We start from the raw sequence: 16,696 nt of genomic DNA, 5'->3' as shown, positions 1-16,696 counted from the left end.
ATGTTTTCTGTTAGGCTAGGCTGATGAAACACTACTTGATAATTCAGACCTTTTCAGCATCTTCTGTTTTATCACAATACTGCAGTAAAGCATACGATTAAATGCTTGATATTTCCTGGTAATGTTCGGATATTATGTTCAACACAACAACTTGCTAAAATATGAACACATGCAAGCCAAAATTTTATTATATGTAGCAGTCAGAAAAACTGAATCGACAGTGAGAATCACGACAACTTTCATAATCTAGTGTACACTAATCCTAAAGATAATATCAATTTTGTGATGTATTGCACTGATTCGATTATAAGGCTTCTTGATACTCTGAGTAACACATCAGTACACCATAAACAGGCTATTGACTAGGAGACATCAGAATGAAGACCTGAGCCTTCTCATCCCTATACAGCGTTGATGTCTTTAGGGTCTGTTATCTGTTGATATGTGTGTCTTTTTTATGATCCTGTCATTGATAGCTGACAAAACCTTAATACATGTATTCTCACAGTAAGTGTACAAAATAGTCTTTCACACTAAAATGCATGCATAAAATTGATATTGTAAATAAATTATACGAAACCATTAAAGTTACAAAACTCTAAATCTTGTAGCCATAGTCACACAGCATGATTAAAAATCATCCATAAAATTTTTTACAATCACGAAAGGATGTCACAACTCAGCACAACACAGCGTGGCATGACTTGTCATTAAAAATATCTACTTATTACTTGACTTGTATATGTACATTCGGTGGGGGACATTGAATTACAACTGATACAATATGTAATGGTCAGTATCTGACTAGAGGACTTGTTGACATGCTGAGTAGCACACACTGACTCACATCAAAGTCTGCAGTCACTATGTCTATAAACCAAATAGACAGGTTTCATGCAGAAAACATCATTCTGTTGCTAAGCAACCAGTGCCAGTATAGCTGATAATACATACATAATCAAAACTGCCCAATTACACTAATTTCCCTACACACATAATGTTGTTTCTAAACCATCATTATTTAGCTGCCATAAGCAATATGACATCATTAATGAGTGAAATTGTGATGTTATTGTATACCATGTCATCAAAACTTAATTTCTTTCTCCATTCTGCACTCACTACCTAAATAGCCTACGAAAATACAGATTGTGGTCTCTGTTCAGTCTCATTATTTAAATCTATATGTTTGTTTCATTCAGCAGAGTAACTATCATAAACATATATGTTGCACTGTATGCTGCATAGGTAGAATAAGAAGAACAGAAGTGACACTATAGAAACATTAATATGGTCATCTGAAATAGACACAAAAACATACAGAAACATCAACAGTCATGTGAAACTGACACAAAACATACAGAAACATTAATATGGTCATCTGAAATTGACACAAAAACATACAGAAACATTAACAGTCCGTAGGTATGTACGTATGCATGCGCGCGCACACACACACACACACACACACACACACACATACATACATACATACATACATACATACATACATACATACATACATACATACATACATACATACACAGACAGACAGACAGACATTCTCCATGCCAATAGCACTACTGTAGTTCTAAAAAGTCCATGAAAATATTAAACACAAACTAATAAAACTAAAATATTACCTTATCAAAATAAAACATAACTAAATCACAGTATGGTATAATCATAAACAGAGTGATATTAACAGTAACTAGTGGCACATGAAGTACAAGTACAAAAAATAAAATCATCAAATATATAGACACAATCTTACAGAATAGAACATACTCATTACACAAGAGTGAATGTTACACAAAAGCATTTATTACAGACAAAAATTCTTTGTGTAATTTGACTCCCTTTCCTCTATTTTATCTTTCCACATGATTTGAGAAAAGCCATTCCCTCAATTAGATATGCACAGTGGGTGTATTACTCATTCTGAGACGTACTGTACATCACACGTACTTGCACTACTTATAGTTAAATCTATGTAGGGTTGTCATCCTGGTTAAATTTATACCCTCTCTCTTTCTGACATATAATTTTCAGTAAAACTATTAGCCTTAAAGCTTGCTTTTCCTATAATTTTATGAAAATATGGTCAAACATTCCATAAAAAATAATTGTTATTGTCTCATTATCACTTGGATTCACTTCAATGTACTGCTATATATCTCTAATGATATATTTCACATTTCTAAATATCCAATGAAAGTAGCAATTTGCATAGATTATCACATGGAACATGTTGGCTCTAAACACACATACAACTTTCCTCTTTAAAATGAAATGAGAATCATTGACACCATAAATCTAAACTGACATGCAATCACATTGCATTTCACACTTTAAAAACACAACTTAGTTATGTTGTTCACAACTTATTAATTATCTGTCAATTCAGGTTCATTCCGGCACATAATGGAGAGACGTCTATCCCGAGGCACATGCTGTCCTTTGAAGTAAGACTCTGAGTCTTGGAGAATCTCATGAGTATAGTCCAGTCTGACAGTATCCCTATCAATTATAACACAAAGTAGTTGTTAGACAGGTTGGCTGACAATTATACACTGACAAAACAAAGTAGTTTTTAGACAGATTGGCTGACACTGCACTGATAAAACAAGCAGTTGTTAGACAGGTTGGCTGACACTGCACTGATAAATTTACATGAATTCTACGGTGAAAGTTAAGTGAAATCTATCAATTTAAAATTGTTATATTAAACTTCCTTAGTTGATCGTAACTAGAAAACTGTCCAATTTACAATAATACACAGTAGTAGTAGTTAGTACAAATAAATGTATTCACAGTATGACCCTACTGATTGTAACATTAGCATCACTCAACTAGTACGATCCATGACACAACATACAAGTCCAAATTTTAATAAGAACTCCTCTTTTTATTTTCTTCCTCTCTTTTTTTCAAAACTTTTTCTTCCTTTCTATTCTACATGTGTTACTTAGATGATAATATGGACAATGACAGGCAATTACTGACGGCATATTTACAGTGTTGGAGATCTACCAGTACTCATACCTTCTGATCTCATGGCATAATGTTTTGGAGAGTAGAATGATTTGAGTTGCTTACAATACAGATACACAGACAGCCATTTTGCAATATCTAAAGTTGTGTTAAGGTAGAATGGACCAGGGGCAAATTTCTCTGAAAATCAGAGTTCTTGGATTCTCTCCAAACTAAGTAATGTGAAAACTTGTTCCTGGTACTTTTGAAATAATAAAGAAATTTGGGGTTTCACTGTCTGGTTTCAAGGAAATCATCAGTCTTATTTCCCCCCAGTGTTCATGCAGTATTAGGTGGCCATATTGGATTTGGCAGCCATATTGGATTTTCAAATGGCTTAATTTTGATATCATTTTGACTTCTATTTAAAAAACTTGATTTTATCTGAGAATAGGTTGGAGTTTTCTTGAGCAAAGTAAACTGCAAAAGTTTTAAAGAGTTTATTTCCAAGGCACATTCTACTTTAAAATGAAAATAACAAATTTGCTCTCATAAGCATACACCATTTCAATGGGACAGATTCAAAATATGATGAGATTGCCTTGGTTGATATTTAAGCCTCATTATTTGGTGACTGTTATGTTCAGGGAGGCTCATTACAACTATAGTACTTTATTTACATAATATTGACATATGTATGCCATGATTATGATGTCATTTTCATGATGATCTCATGTATTATTCATTAGATACTAATGTAGAGATCATATCATTACAGTGACCTATGACCCAAATCTATAAGATCATCACACATGGTGACCTTTGACCCTGTAACTTACCTCATTATGTAGAGGGACCTTGGATGAAGCAGGACATCAATTTGTATGTGTTTGTTCTTGTCATGTACAAGTCTCATTATAGATGGCGATAGAAGACTTAGACCTGTGATGGTGTTACCACAGAACTGAAAATAAAGACATATCATAATTAAACAAATTATGAATTGTATCATTTATCATCTGATTGGAATATGATGAAGTCTCTTGTCAGTAAGACTTGGATTTAACAAGGCTCTATGTCAAACTATTTTATAGGAAAAATAAAGAAAATGTTTGAACTCCAGTCAGACTTATTTCTGACTTTAGTACACTTGTATAGTATTGATTACTGCTATCAACTTAAAGGAAAAGTCCAGTCAGACTTATTTCTGCCTCTTTCAAATATAGATTTGTGAGCAATGATGAATGTTGATACACAAATGTTAAAATCTGCATATTATAAAAATATCTGATTGTTGTTTTTCATTCACTTTAAACACTGTATCCACTTTATCTGTAATATTTCATGTGGAAAACCCCAGTATACAAATTAAAGTATTAATTATTATTATTGTATGGTAAATTTTACTTATTATTACATTTACACTATTAAAAATCTTTTCTGGGAACAAAATTTTAGGATTTATGTAAAAGCCTGGCTAGTATATTAATACATCTTTCAAATTTCATTCTGGCTAGTAATATGTTTTGAATATAGCAAGGCAGGCTTATGTGTCATTTTGACTGTGAAAACAAATGTATGAAAATGTAATCAAGGCAACTAGGGCTAGTCAACCTTGTCATTGAATTGATGATAACAGGCAGTCCTTGAAACAAAGAATGCTTTTGAATACTTACCCTTACACTATCAATGTGTGGTTTGATATAGCCATCCTTAGCTAAATCAATCACATGTACTTGAGATAGCTGTGCTACATTATCAGGAAAGGCAATGTCACGAACACGTTGTATTATCTGACTATTTCGTTGTGACCATCGAGAGAATTCAGTTTCTCTGTAGCCATGTATTGCCTACAAGAACGGCAAGAAGATATTGATAAATGTATATATAAGTCAGCAAGAGTGTCATTTAATGTATTGTGAAAAGTATTTGTTGTCATATCATTATTATTATTACTATTATCAAATTCATTTAAACCCAATGCACTATACAGAAGGATTCTATTCAATCAATTCATTAAATACCAAAAGGTAGCAATCAATTGAGATACTTTTAGCCGGTTTAAGATGAAAACGTGTATTCAGTTCAAGATATTATTACAGTTTCATTAACGGATCAGTTTTGAACGTTTTTACCAATTTTTTAATTCAACTTTTGGCAAACACAGCAAATAAAAGGAAAACTCAGTAACTCTGTAACTGCCACATCTTCAACAGAAAGTTGTACAGACAAACTGACTTAGTGATCAATGTTGATTTTTGCCATCGTAGTTAAGATCAAATGTATTTCGTCTCACTGAGGTATCAAATTGAAAATAGTGCGCCTCCTTACATCGTCCCAGTGATCATATTCATATCGCAGTCTTTTCATGTACGTGTCAATCTCTTTACTCAGCGACTGTTCTTCGTCTTCGGTAATAAAATCTAACTGTATCTTATAGCCATCTATAACGGCCTTCTTAACATCGTCGTTGCATCCATCATGAAAATAATAGAAGTCGTCGATTGCAGCTTTGCCGATCGGGTTCTCCGCCGAGTTGGTAGAAAAAAGTGCCCTTGGGGTGCTACATCTCACACGTTTAGGGCAAATTGAAGATATGCCAAGAAGTCTCTGGCTGAACCGTAATAGCAGCATCGCGGTGCATTTCACAGGATCGATATACAGGAGAAACCAAGCAAGAGAAACGTCCAATGTGTTTAGATTCCGTAAAACTTACATGGAGGCTGCCATTTTGAAAAGGCAGAATGATCGTTTTATCGTAGGTGGCGCTGTTATAGCCTCGTTTTCTATATATTTTTTATATCTTTTAAGAAGCTCGACGAATCATCGATGAATCGAGTCATTTGAATATATATTACAATATCATAAAGTAAATTATAAAATGTGATGAGCGTCACCTTCCTTATGAGAACCATGCTTCTACCCATTCCTCTAAATTCCGTACTTAGTGCAAGAGGTTATTATGTTGATTTCTGCGCATGCCCAGTTGACATAGCAACACCAATAGAACACAACAACCACAGAACTGATCGTGGCACAGTTCTGTGATCAGTAAACACATTATCCACTGTAGTTAAGCACCTTTCGGCCGAATAGAAGGTAAGATCTAAGATTTTGTACCAATGATAATATATTTCAAAGGTTTGTGAATACTTGATGGTAAAAATCTACCTCAAATATCGCAGTAAAGTACATGATCTTGTATAAGTTGTAAGTTGTATGGCTTCTTATCGGCGCCTTGGTTTGATATGGTCACTTTAATTGATCGATATGGCGCACCAGCTTGCCAACATTTCTGTATATTAGTCGCAGTAAGGCAAAACTTCCATTAGAAAATATTTTGACGTCAAGTAATATTTATCAAGATCTATGAAGTGCATTATAGACTGAAATAATGACATTCATGACGTTGATAATCTGACCCCGCTACTACTAGCTTGTATCACTGATTAATCAAAACAGATACACTAGTCACTAGGATAATTAGATTATCTGAACTTTCTTGTTTTACATAACGTGACAGTACAAACTAGCTAGTGTTATTATTAAGATGTAATGGATTCTCCCAAAATTCTACAATTCAAGAATTTTGCAACTTGTTTTTTTTGTTGATCATCATAATAATATAAATGTAGAGACTAGAGTAAAATTGTGATATGATATGGTCATGTATTTATACCATTTCATTTAATATTATGTAATTACCTTTGCTCTTTCCACAGATAGTAGTCTCAGTTGGCTAGCCATAAACAGCAGCCAAGATGTCGATTGCAGTGGCACAAGCACGCCATGTGTTTGGTCTGAAAGGGGAGGTAGTTGGCAACATATGCTACCAAGATGAACAGACAATTGTATACCCTGTGGGATCCAACATCATCCTTTATAACATTGATCAAAAGTCACAAAAATTCATTCCAGGCTCAGATAAGAGCTTAGGCACAACAGCAATGTGTGTGAGTCCAAACCGTAGATATGCCGCCATTGCTGAGAAAGGGGCAGAGAAAGCCACTATAACCATCTATGATCTTCACTCATTGAGGAAGAGGAAAGTGTTGAGTTCCAGTGAGGTCCAGTCTACAGAGTTTGTCAGCTTAGCTTTCAGTCCAGATTCCAAATACTTGATTGCTCAAGGTGGCCGTCCTGACTGGACTCTTCTCTACTGGACTTGGGAAAAGTCAAAGGTCATGGCAGTCACCAAAACAACAAACCAACAAAATAATGATGTCTATCAGGTGAGTAATAACAAACAAACAAAATATTGACAGAAATGTATACATTCAGCACACACATCATTAATATTTCTTTCAATTTCTGGTTTATTTTACTTGAGATTACTTTCATTGGCATGTTACTAATGCAACTAAAATATATTCACAGCATAATATCTGAATCAACATTAACCATCTTCAATCTTGTCTTATAACTGAACTGAATTTATAGTGAACCCACAGATGCTGAATTAACTATTATATGATATATATGTCATGTTTGAAAATAAAGACATAGATTCAATTTAATCAACTTATCTCATCAGTTATAAAATGACAATTCACAGACATAAAGTAAAGCGTGTGAAGTCGTATTTGTTGCCGTATATATTTAACAAGCTCTTATATATTCATTTCTCTACAGATATCTTTCAATCCTCAAGACAACACACAATTATGTGTTGTAGGCAATGGTATATTCAAACTGTTCCGCTACAGTGAAGGCAACCTCAAACAGTTTGCCTTCCAGAAGATGGAACCACAGAATTACTTGTCACATGCCTGGGTGTCAGATGAGAGGGTGATAGTTGGTACGGATACTGGTCGTTTACTATTATTTGAGACTGGTGAATTGAAGAGTGAATTGTCTATTCAGTTCTCTTCTCATAAATCAGAGGATAAGTAAGTCAATTTTTATGAAATTTTAAGTGAAATTATGGATTATCTGATGTATGATATATGAGACCACTGTATGTAGCAACACTGAGTTCATAAGTCTGAACGATCAAGTCGTTGGTTCACTTAAGTAACCACTCGCTACCCCACTATAGGAAGTTATTACATTAAGTGGAAAGAACGACTAGATCTTTTAGGCTATGAGTTCATTGAGCTGGTAATCTGACATTTATTACACAGTGTTATTAGCATTTCAGACATAACAGATCACTTATTATGTTGAAGGAAACTATATGATGACTTGTGATGCTATAATTATGTTGGTAAAGCACAAGTTTGAAAGGCCCAGCCATTGCTTAGAGAGTGTATTATGTAAGCGAAAGGAATGCCTGGATCTTTCAGACTAGAAAACCAGAGTACATTTCAGGGTAACATCAGATTATGAGTATAGTGGTCTGAGATGTAGCTTTAACTGATTTGAAATGATGACACAACCATAGACAAAAAGGTAGAAAAGTAGTCTATCACTTGAGATGTCTTTGAACCATTACTTCAGAGATGAATTATTACTTTTTAACTTGAACTGACCATATGGTATGTGTCATTTGCAGAGAAAGAATGGGTAGCATCTCTGAAGAAGAACCCCCTCCACCTACTGGTCCACCCAAAGTGACAGCAGTTGTGGCATATTCCAAGGGATTTGCATGCTCAGGTGGCAGTGGTACTGTTCATCTTTATGAAAAAACTGATGACAAAGAGTCCTACAAGAAGACTAGGGAGATCAAGGTAAGGTTATTTAGTTGTAAGAAAACAAGACTGGTGTATTATTATGGTAAATTGTAAATTGTATACAAAAGTGTTATTTTTACCGATTCATTGATAAATTTAGTATATTAAGTAGTGTGTCACACACAGTGATCAGAACTTATAAATGTTTGTATAAAGTATATCTGTCATTGAGATTGGCATTGCATACTGTAATTTGTTAGTTTTGCAATATGTACATTGTGTTTATTGAAATATTTCATATTACCCACAGGTTCCTCAGGATCCTTCAACCAGTGCAGACCCTAGTAAAACTGAAAACCATGAAGTCAATTGGTTAACTGTAAGTCCATCCGAAGAAACATTGGTAGCTAGTACCAAGACCAACCAGTTATACTGCATGGGTTTATCTAGTGCTGATATAGGAAAGGTAAGATTAATAGTTTAAGATTCTTAGTATTTACAGGCTGTATAATGGAGTCATTCTGCTATAACAATACTCCATGTATACCCTGCATTACAACCATTATTATTTGTCTTTCCTGTAAAAAGAATCAAAGTGTAAGTTTGATGGCATATTATAACAAATATTTGTACTGACCACACATTTGTAGGTAATTTTGTGATATTGATATTCTGTGTTTGTTTGTTTGTGCAGGGAGATCAGGCAACATTTGAAGTGTTGGCCCAACCATTCCATTATGGTTCTATTACTGGTTTAGATGTGTGTATCAGAAAACCTTTGATTGCCACCTGTTCTGTCGATAGATCCATTCGTATATGGAACTATGAAACCAAGTAAGTAGATCTGCAATCGTAAAACTAGTCATGGAGTTACTATGCTGAGTTATATTATGAAATATGAAGTACTTTTAGCAGAGTATGGTAAATTATGTTATCAGAAACAAATTGCCATTGATGTCACTTTAACTTATAAATAAATGTTAAACTTTACATAGTAGAATGTAAGATACGCCATGTTGTTCAGCCCCATCAGACCTAGCATGGCACTACATGATATATTTTACAGACTACTTTCAATACAGCAGTCTACATAGTGATGACAAAGAAATTAAGCTATAATTCAAACATCTGTTTATGTGTTTTGAAATATACAATAGGACATGCTAATATATTCTCTTCTAAATCATATCATGTGTGACTTTCTTACAGTTCTCTTGAGTTATACAAAGAATTCCAGGAGGAAGCCTACAGTATTGCATTGCATCCATCTGGTCTCTACATCCTTGTTGGTTTCAGTGACAAACTCCGTCTAATGAATCTACTTATTGACGATATCCGTATATTTAAAGAATTCACCATCAGAGGTTGTCGTGAGGTGAGATTACAACTTTTAAAGTTATTTATGTAATATCGTTTACAGTGAAATTGACAATCTACAGATTTTACACTCTTTGCCGCTGAAATTCTGCTTAAAATCATGTACAACAATTTAAATAGAATAATAGAAGGAAGAATGATGTCAATTTTATTAATTTTCATAAAGTGTCATTGAACTTTTGCTTTAATATACTCATCTATGTTGGAAATAAACTTTCAAGAATCACAATATATATTTAAAGTCATAATTTTATTTTTACCACACAGTGTTCATTCAGCAATGGAGGTCATTTATTTGCTGCTGTCCATGGCAACGTTATTCAGATCTATTCATCCACCACCTTTGAAAACATCAACAACTTGAAGGGTCACAATGGTAAAGTACGCTCTGTAGTATGGAGTTCTGATGACAGTAAAATTGTATCATGTGGTATGGATGGTGCAGTCTATGAATGGAATGCATTCACTGGTAAGAGAGAAGGTGAAAGTGTCCTCAAGTCCTGCAGCTATACTAGTGTTGCAATCACACCAGATGGCAAGACCACCTTTGCTGTTGGCACTGACTGCACTCTCAAGGAGATCTCAGACTCACAGATATTACGTGATGTGGAAGCCAATAATATGACTTTGACTCAAGTGTCAATGTCACACAGTGGTAGGATGTTATTTGCCGGTACAAGCAGTGGTGCACTCCGTTCCATGAAATTTCCACTTACACTACCTGGAGAATGGTCAGAGTATATGGGGCATGCTGGAGCTATAACTAAGGTATGTCAGTTTGTGGGATTAGCAATTCAAATTTGTAAGGTTTCATCTTTGAGTTAATCCTTGCATGGCAACAAATAAAGGTAGAGACTTAAAGTAAAGTTTTTAAAAAGTTGTTTGGAATTTTCTACATAGTCTTCATTTTTATAATATGATGATGTGCTGCTGATAGAAAGTAGATGATTTATTGATATGAAAGCACAGAGTCTTGTTGATACAAACTATAAACCTTTTAAGAGTAACTCTTGTTTTCTGTTAGATGTTTAAAATAGAGCAAATATGAATTTCATATATAGTGAAAATGTGTCATAAAGATATCATAAATAATTCTGTTTTCTGTGAATCTCATACAATTTTTGAAATATTGTCTTCTTGTAGATGCGAATCACCTATGATGACCAATACTTACTGACTGTATCAGAAGATGCTATGTTGATGATATGGAAGATAACTGACAAAGAAGGCCGTGGTCTGAAACGAGACAAGGAGATCGGTTATGCTGAAGAGATTCTCATTACCAAATCTGATCTGGAGGAGAAGGTAAATATTGACATCACAAATAATCTAGCATTTTTGATTAATAGCATAGTACTAGTATGGTGAGGATATAGTTTAAATTAGTTATTATTTTGTATATCAAATCTTACAGTTGTGACAGTCAGTATGATATAGATGATAATTACCACTGTCAAATCTATACATTCCAAATAATTAGAAATATTGTGTTCTGTAGAAATTGTGTATAAATAAAGCTGGAAAAGATTTGAACGCTAGAAATGTTATGTGTAAATTTATTTTAATGAGCCATGAATTTTCAGTTTCCTTGTATTACATGAGATGTAATTTGTATCAGTCTTTGTTACTTGTAATCATTTCAACTTCTTTTGAAATGATCAGCCACCATTTTTTGTACAGTTTGTAAACTTCATCTCTACTTTGTACATTTGACAGAATTCCATGATGGGAGAGTTGAAGACACGTGTTGATGAGTTAAAGATGGAGAATGAATACCAACTTAGGTTGAAAGACATGAACTACAATGAAAAGATCAAAGAACTGACTGAGAAGTTCATCCAAGAAATGGAGTCTCTTAAGACGAAGAATCAAGTCTTGAAGACTGACAAAGACAAAGAAGAAGCTAAACATGAAGAAGAATTGGCTGAGAGTTTGGAGAAACATGCCAAAGAACTGCAAGATTTGGGTAAGTGTCTGTCAGTCATTGTTGTAAGTGTCTGTCAGTCATTGTTGTAAGTGTCTGTCAGTCATTGTTGTAAGTGTCTGTCAGTCATTGTGGTAAGTGTCTGTCAGTCATTGTGGTAAGTGTCTGTCAGTCATTGTTGTAAGTGTCTGTCAGTCATTGTGGTAAGTGTCTGTCAGTCATTGTGGTAAGTGTCTGTCAGTCATTGTTGTAAGTGTCTGTCAGTCATTGTTGTAAGTGTCTGTCAGTCATTGTGGTAAGTGTTTGTCAGTCATTGTAGGTGTGGGCATAGATATAACCCTCTTACTTTTACTGCAGTTTGCTGTCAAAATACAAATAGTAAATAGAAAGAAGTAGAATTGTATTGGTTTATAAAGTGTTGATGCAGAAGTATTTTTGTTCATGTTGAAAGTTCTTGTGACAGAAAAATAGAGTGTGAAACTCTGTACTTTGTGCATTGATATTTCCTAGAAAATGTATAAACATTACTGCATGTCTTAATTATTATGTACACTTGAATTTACAGAGTCGGCCAACAATCAGAAGTTAATGTTGGAATATGAAAAATACCAAGAACTGCAAGCCAAGAGTCAAAAGATGCAGGAAGATTATGAAAGACAGCTGCAAGAAATGGAAGAATCCAAAGAACAAGCTTTGGAGGAACTGACTGAATATTATGAAGCTAAATTACAAGAAAAGATCACTCAGTTAGATCAGGTATGGAACTAAAAAACAAACAGGAATAAATGTCTGTGTTGAAACAGAAATGAAAATGTGAAGATATTCTTATGGTAGGTTTTATGCTGTAACAGAATATGGTGAAAAGGTTATCAAGAAATAATCAAGAGGTTTGCGTGATCACACTGTGTAATTTCAATTGGTTTTGGTATATAGCAGCATTGAAATTCAACCTGGTTGGATGTTTACAATTATTTTTGTACTCATTTATGTATACACAGATAACAAGACACATTCATGATACTGGTGGAATGTCAATAAACACAAAACTGAAGTGTTTCTCCATACACACAGACTTGTTGTTCAGCAGTCTGTGCAATACTGATCATAGATAGCATTTTTCTACAGTTTCCCCATCATTACTATCAGTCTCAAGTTGTTAGCTACACAGTTTATGGAAAGAAACTTTATACGAAACTTTTTCAACATTTTCAGTAATTGGAACTTTATGTTTCCTTCCTAGGCCAATGATGAGTCTAGACAACAGAGTCGTGAATATGATGAAACTAAGAAACAGATTGAAGAAGATGCAGACAGAGAAATCTTGGACATCAAGAACAAATATGAAAGGAAACTAAGAGATGAAAAGGAAGCCAATCTCAGATTGAAAGGAGAAACTGGTATTATGAGGAAAAAGGTAGGTTTTGTCAGACAAATGAAAACTTGGATTTCCTCTTGCATTTGTGAAAAACTGCCTTTTGTGTACATGTGTGATCGGTATCATGGTATATGAGTGGAAAGGTTGTAATTCTTTGGTTTCAATCTAAGGTTTACTTTTTATGCACTTTCTTTTAAGTCCACAGCCCATTGCAACTATGTTAGCCTTATTACATCTATTGATATAAAATGAAGAGTTAAACTGAGAACTATACACTATCAAGACACTGGGCCATAATTTTCTTTTTGTTACATCACTTCTTTTGGCACAATCACAGTATTAAAATAAAATTGAATTTGTTTATTTTACTTGCCACAGTTTACCAGTCTGCAGAAAGAGATCGAAGACCACAAAGAAGATATCAAGAAACTTCAAAATGAACAACAGAAGCTGCAAGGTATCATCAAGTCCTTGGAGAAAGACATCTATGGTCTCAAGAAAGAAATCCAAGAAAGAGATGAGACCATTCAAGATAAGGTAAAGCATGCGTTTGTAATTATAGATTCTTGATGGAGATGGAGAGAGATAAAGGGGTGAAAGTAAAACAACTAACAAGTAGGAAATGCAAATCATTTTATTTAATGTAGAACATTTCTCTATTTTGTTATATAATATATGTGTGAACAAAGTTGTAAGCTTGGGCATTGGAGTTCTCCAGTGTCTAGGGCTTGGGGTAGTTTTAATAACAACAATCGTGATTAGGATATGGAAACTGCTGAACGTTAAATTCATTGGAATTATTGAGTACAATAATGAACATCTGTGTGTAAGAAAGGAGAATCTTGTAAACTATTTAATTTTAGGGGTAAAGTGTAATTTGATGTACCGGTACTAAGTGCAGGAGACAGCTGTTACTGAAAGTTACAAATGTATTGGTTTTCAATGTACAGGAGAAACGTATCTACGATCTCAAGAAGAAGAACCAAGAGCTGGAGAAATTCAAGTTTGTCTTGGACTACAAGATCAAGGAATTGAAGAAACAGATTGAACCCAGAGAAAATGACATCAAGGCTATGAAAGAACAGATACAGGAGGTATGTTGTACATTGTCTGTTTTAGTGTCTGTGTTATGGAATGAATTCAAGTGTAGAGTTTGATCATGTGTCAAACTCAAACTATTTCACCTACACAGTATTTGGTTGTTTATCATTGGCAGGGAAATTTTTGACATCCAAAGACTGTATTTCAGTATGATAGAAGGGACATAGCTTACTAAAATTACACTACCAAGTTTGGACCTGTGTTAGGTGTCTTCTACCACTCAGCAACGTGTCAGTTGTGTGTCTCTGTACACAATATCATTACAAACTCAATACTTTACAATCCAAATTAAAAGTGACTTCTCTATTTTGTTTCCAGATGGAAAGTGAATTGGAGAGATTCCACAAACAGAATACTCAGTTAGAATTAAACATCACAGAACTGAGACAGAAACTGAAGGCAACAGAGAAGGAAATGCATCTGGAAAGACAGAAGGTAAGAATAGATACATGTATAATTATAGTCAACATAACTATTGATTCTATGAAAACAAACTGCAATCACAATATTGTAAAATGTCAAAATATTCCTATCCAATCTGCAGTGTATGTAATGCTTGTATCACACAGTCAGTGCATATATACTAAACCATATTTTCATTCAGTTATGTTCAATTCTAATGCTTGGTCTTTGACATCCAAGGTTCCATTTTGAATTTTGAAAATGTAATGTTTTAATTTCTTTTGTAGGTGCGTGACTCTGAAGCCATGCTGAGACGATTCAAGACTGATCTCCATAACTGCATAGGTTACATACAAGATCCCAAGAAGTTGAAAGAAAGCATAAAACAATTGTACACCAAGCATGTACAAGATGATACAGTAAGTATTAGTGTGACATTTTCACACACCAGTCCAAGTACACTGTAATAAGTGATATGGTCAGATATGGGTGCGACTTTTCAATGAATTCAAACTACCTCATAAACAGCATCTTAAAAGACAAAAACAAAATTTTCAGGATGATATGAGTTCCACAACATTGCAATATGTATTTCATAGAAAATACAGTTCTGCTACATTTTAAACTTGGCTTCATGTTCTAAAATAAACTTGTTGATAGTTGCGATTTCTTCAGTTTACAATATTGTATCTGGTTGAAGTCAATAACCTACCTGCAAGATAGCAGTATTCCATGACTGTGCAACCATGTTACTTATCTGTGGTGCTACACAGCAGCTGTTTAATCAAACGTTCACCCTCCTGTTCATTTACATGTAAACTAATGGAATGTATTGTCATTATTTGCAGCCTGAGTCAGCTAGTGTGGATGCAGATATCCAGAGGGAGTACAGCCGTCAACGTAAACATTTGGAACAAAGTGTTTCTTCACTACGAAAGAAACTCGCCAAAGATACTGAGATTCACAGAGCTGATAATGTTAGAATTATGCAGGTATGTTGGTCACCAGTTATTTACCATGAATTCAAGCACAACTATTCAGTCGGAGATTGAAAATTGGATTGGAACAAGTCAAGGAAATTATTAAGATTAGATTATCCTATTTCAAGTACACAAGGGAACGAATGTTGAAAAGTAACAACAGAGTAACTGTATTAGTAGAAATAATACACATCAACCTGTAAATGTCTCTGTCTTAGAGAACATAAGATTTAACTAAGATTTCTTAACTTTTTCAGGAAAATGTGTCTTTGATCAAAGAAATAAATGATCTGAGACGAGAACTGAAGATAGCTAGAACTCAAGTGCATGATCTTGAAGCTGCGTTGGGTATCAGTCGTAAGAACAAGAACCAGCCACTACCTGATGCTACTACAAGTGCTATAGCAGCAAGCAGTGCCCAGTCAAGTAGAGACCAAGATCCCAGCCTGGAAAATACAAAGATTATTGATATGCAGAAGACAGAAATTAAGAGACTCCGAGCTCAGATGTACGAATTGGAAAGTATGATTCAACAAAGACCGCCCTCTGGTGGCAAACTTCCACCTATGGTGACTGTTTAGTCATGAACTTGGCATAATAAGATAAACCACTACAGTGGTAGTATTGCCAATATGTACAGACTTTTTAAAAACATTGCTTTGAAGTATTGCAGTATTGTGATGACAAAACCATGGATATCATGCAATATAAATATATGTATAGAATCAATAACTGATCGCAGCATAAAATAGAAACTGTACATGGAATGCCATCAAATCTACTCAATAGAATTTTTTTTAATTGTTTATAGATTGGACAAGAGAGGTAGAGAATTAATCTGTGTTATATTTTGATTGATCGACATAAACATTTGTACATATCTCCCTATTAAACACACTGCATTGTGTTTTGTAAAATCATGTTTGTGTATAATATCTTTGATACAAATAAA

At 34.2% G+C, this 16,696-nt stretch overlaps 2 protein-coding genes across 2 annotated transcripts; one reads left to right on the top strand and one right to left on the bottom strand.

Moving 5' to 3' along the window:
* Positions 1–1,862: 1,862 nt before the first annotated feature.
* LOC144436134 (alpha-ketoglutarate-dependent dioxygenase alkB homolog 7, mitochondrial-like) lies at positions 1,863–5,694 on the bottom strand. The gene is made up of 4 exons (XM_078124834.1): positions 5,305–5,694; positions 4,650–4,823; positions 3,813–3,937; positions 1,863–2,520 (listed from the first exon to the last, which is right to left on the bottom strand). The coding sequence occupies exons 1-4, from the start codon at positions 5,605–5,607 to the stop codon at positions 2,388–2,390; spliced, it is 735 nt and encodes a 244-aa protein (XP_077980960.1). The 5' UTR covers positions 5,608–5,694; the 3' UTR covers positions 1,863–2,387.
* Positions 5,695–5,963: 269 nt separating this feature from the next.
* Positions 5,964–16,682, top strand: LOC144436133 (cilia- and flagella-associated protein 57-like). The gene is made up of 18 exons (XM_078124833.1): positions 5,964–6,072; positions 6,696–7,205; positions 7,606–7,862; positions 8,468–8,642; positions 8,896–9,051; positions 9,280–9,419; positions 9,795–9,960; positions 10,230–10,730; positions 11,106–11,267; positions 11,679–11,928; positions 12,452–12,642; positions 13,127–13,300; positions 13,640–13,798; positions 14,212–14,355; positions 14,681–14,797; positions 15,052–15,183; positions 15,613–15,756; positions 16,002–16,682. The coding sequence occupies exons 2-18, from the start codon at positions 6,735–6,737 to the stop codon at positions 16,323–16,325; spliced, it is 3,663 nt and encodes a 1,220-aa protein (XP_077980959.1). The 5' UTR covers positions 5,964–6,072; positions 6,696–6,734; the 3' UTR covers positions 16,326–16,682.
* The last annotated feature ends 14 nt before the right edge of the window (positions 16,683–16,696 follow it).

The sequence above is a fragment of the Glandiceps talaboti genome, chromosome 6 (genome assembly GCF_964340395.1).
Source record: "Glandiceps talaboti chromosome 6, keGlaTala1.1, whole genome shotgun sequence".
Taxonomy (NCBI): domain Eukaryota; kingdom Metazoa; phylum Hemichordata; class Enteropneusta; family Spengelidae; genus Glandiceps; species Glandiceps talaboti.
This window is presented reverse-complemented; position numbering and strand designations above follow the sequence as displayed.

Coding starts and splice junctions, on each gene's coding strand:
- LOC144436134 (XM_078124834.1), bottom strand. CDS start 5,607: ATGCTGCTATTACGGTTCAGCCAGAGACTTCTTGGCATATCTTCAATT. Junction 4,824..5,304: donor AATATGATCACTGGGACGAT/GTAAGGAGGCGC, acceptor CCGTTCTTGTAG/GCAATACATGGCTACAGAGA. Junction 2,521..3,812: donor AGGTCCCTCTACATAATGAG/GTAAGTTACAGG, acceptor TATAATTGATAG/GGATACTGTCAGACTGGACT.
- LOC144436133 (XM_078124833.1), top strand. CDS start 6,735: ATGTCGATTGCAGTGGCACAAGCACGCCATGTGTTTGGTCTGAAAGGG. Junction 13,799..14,211: donor ATGAGACCATTCAAGATAAG/GTAAAGCATGCG, acceptor TTCAATGTACAG/GAGAAACGTATCTACGATCT. Junction 15,184..15,612: donor AGCATGTACAAGATGATACA/GTAAGTATTAGT, acceptor CATTATTTGCAG/CCTGAGTCAGCTAGTGTGGA.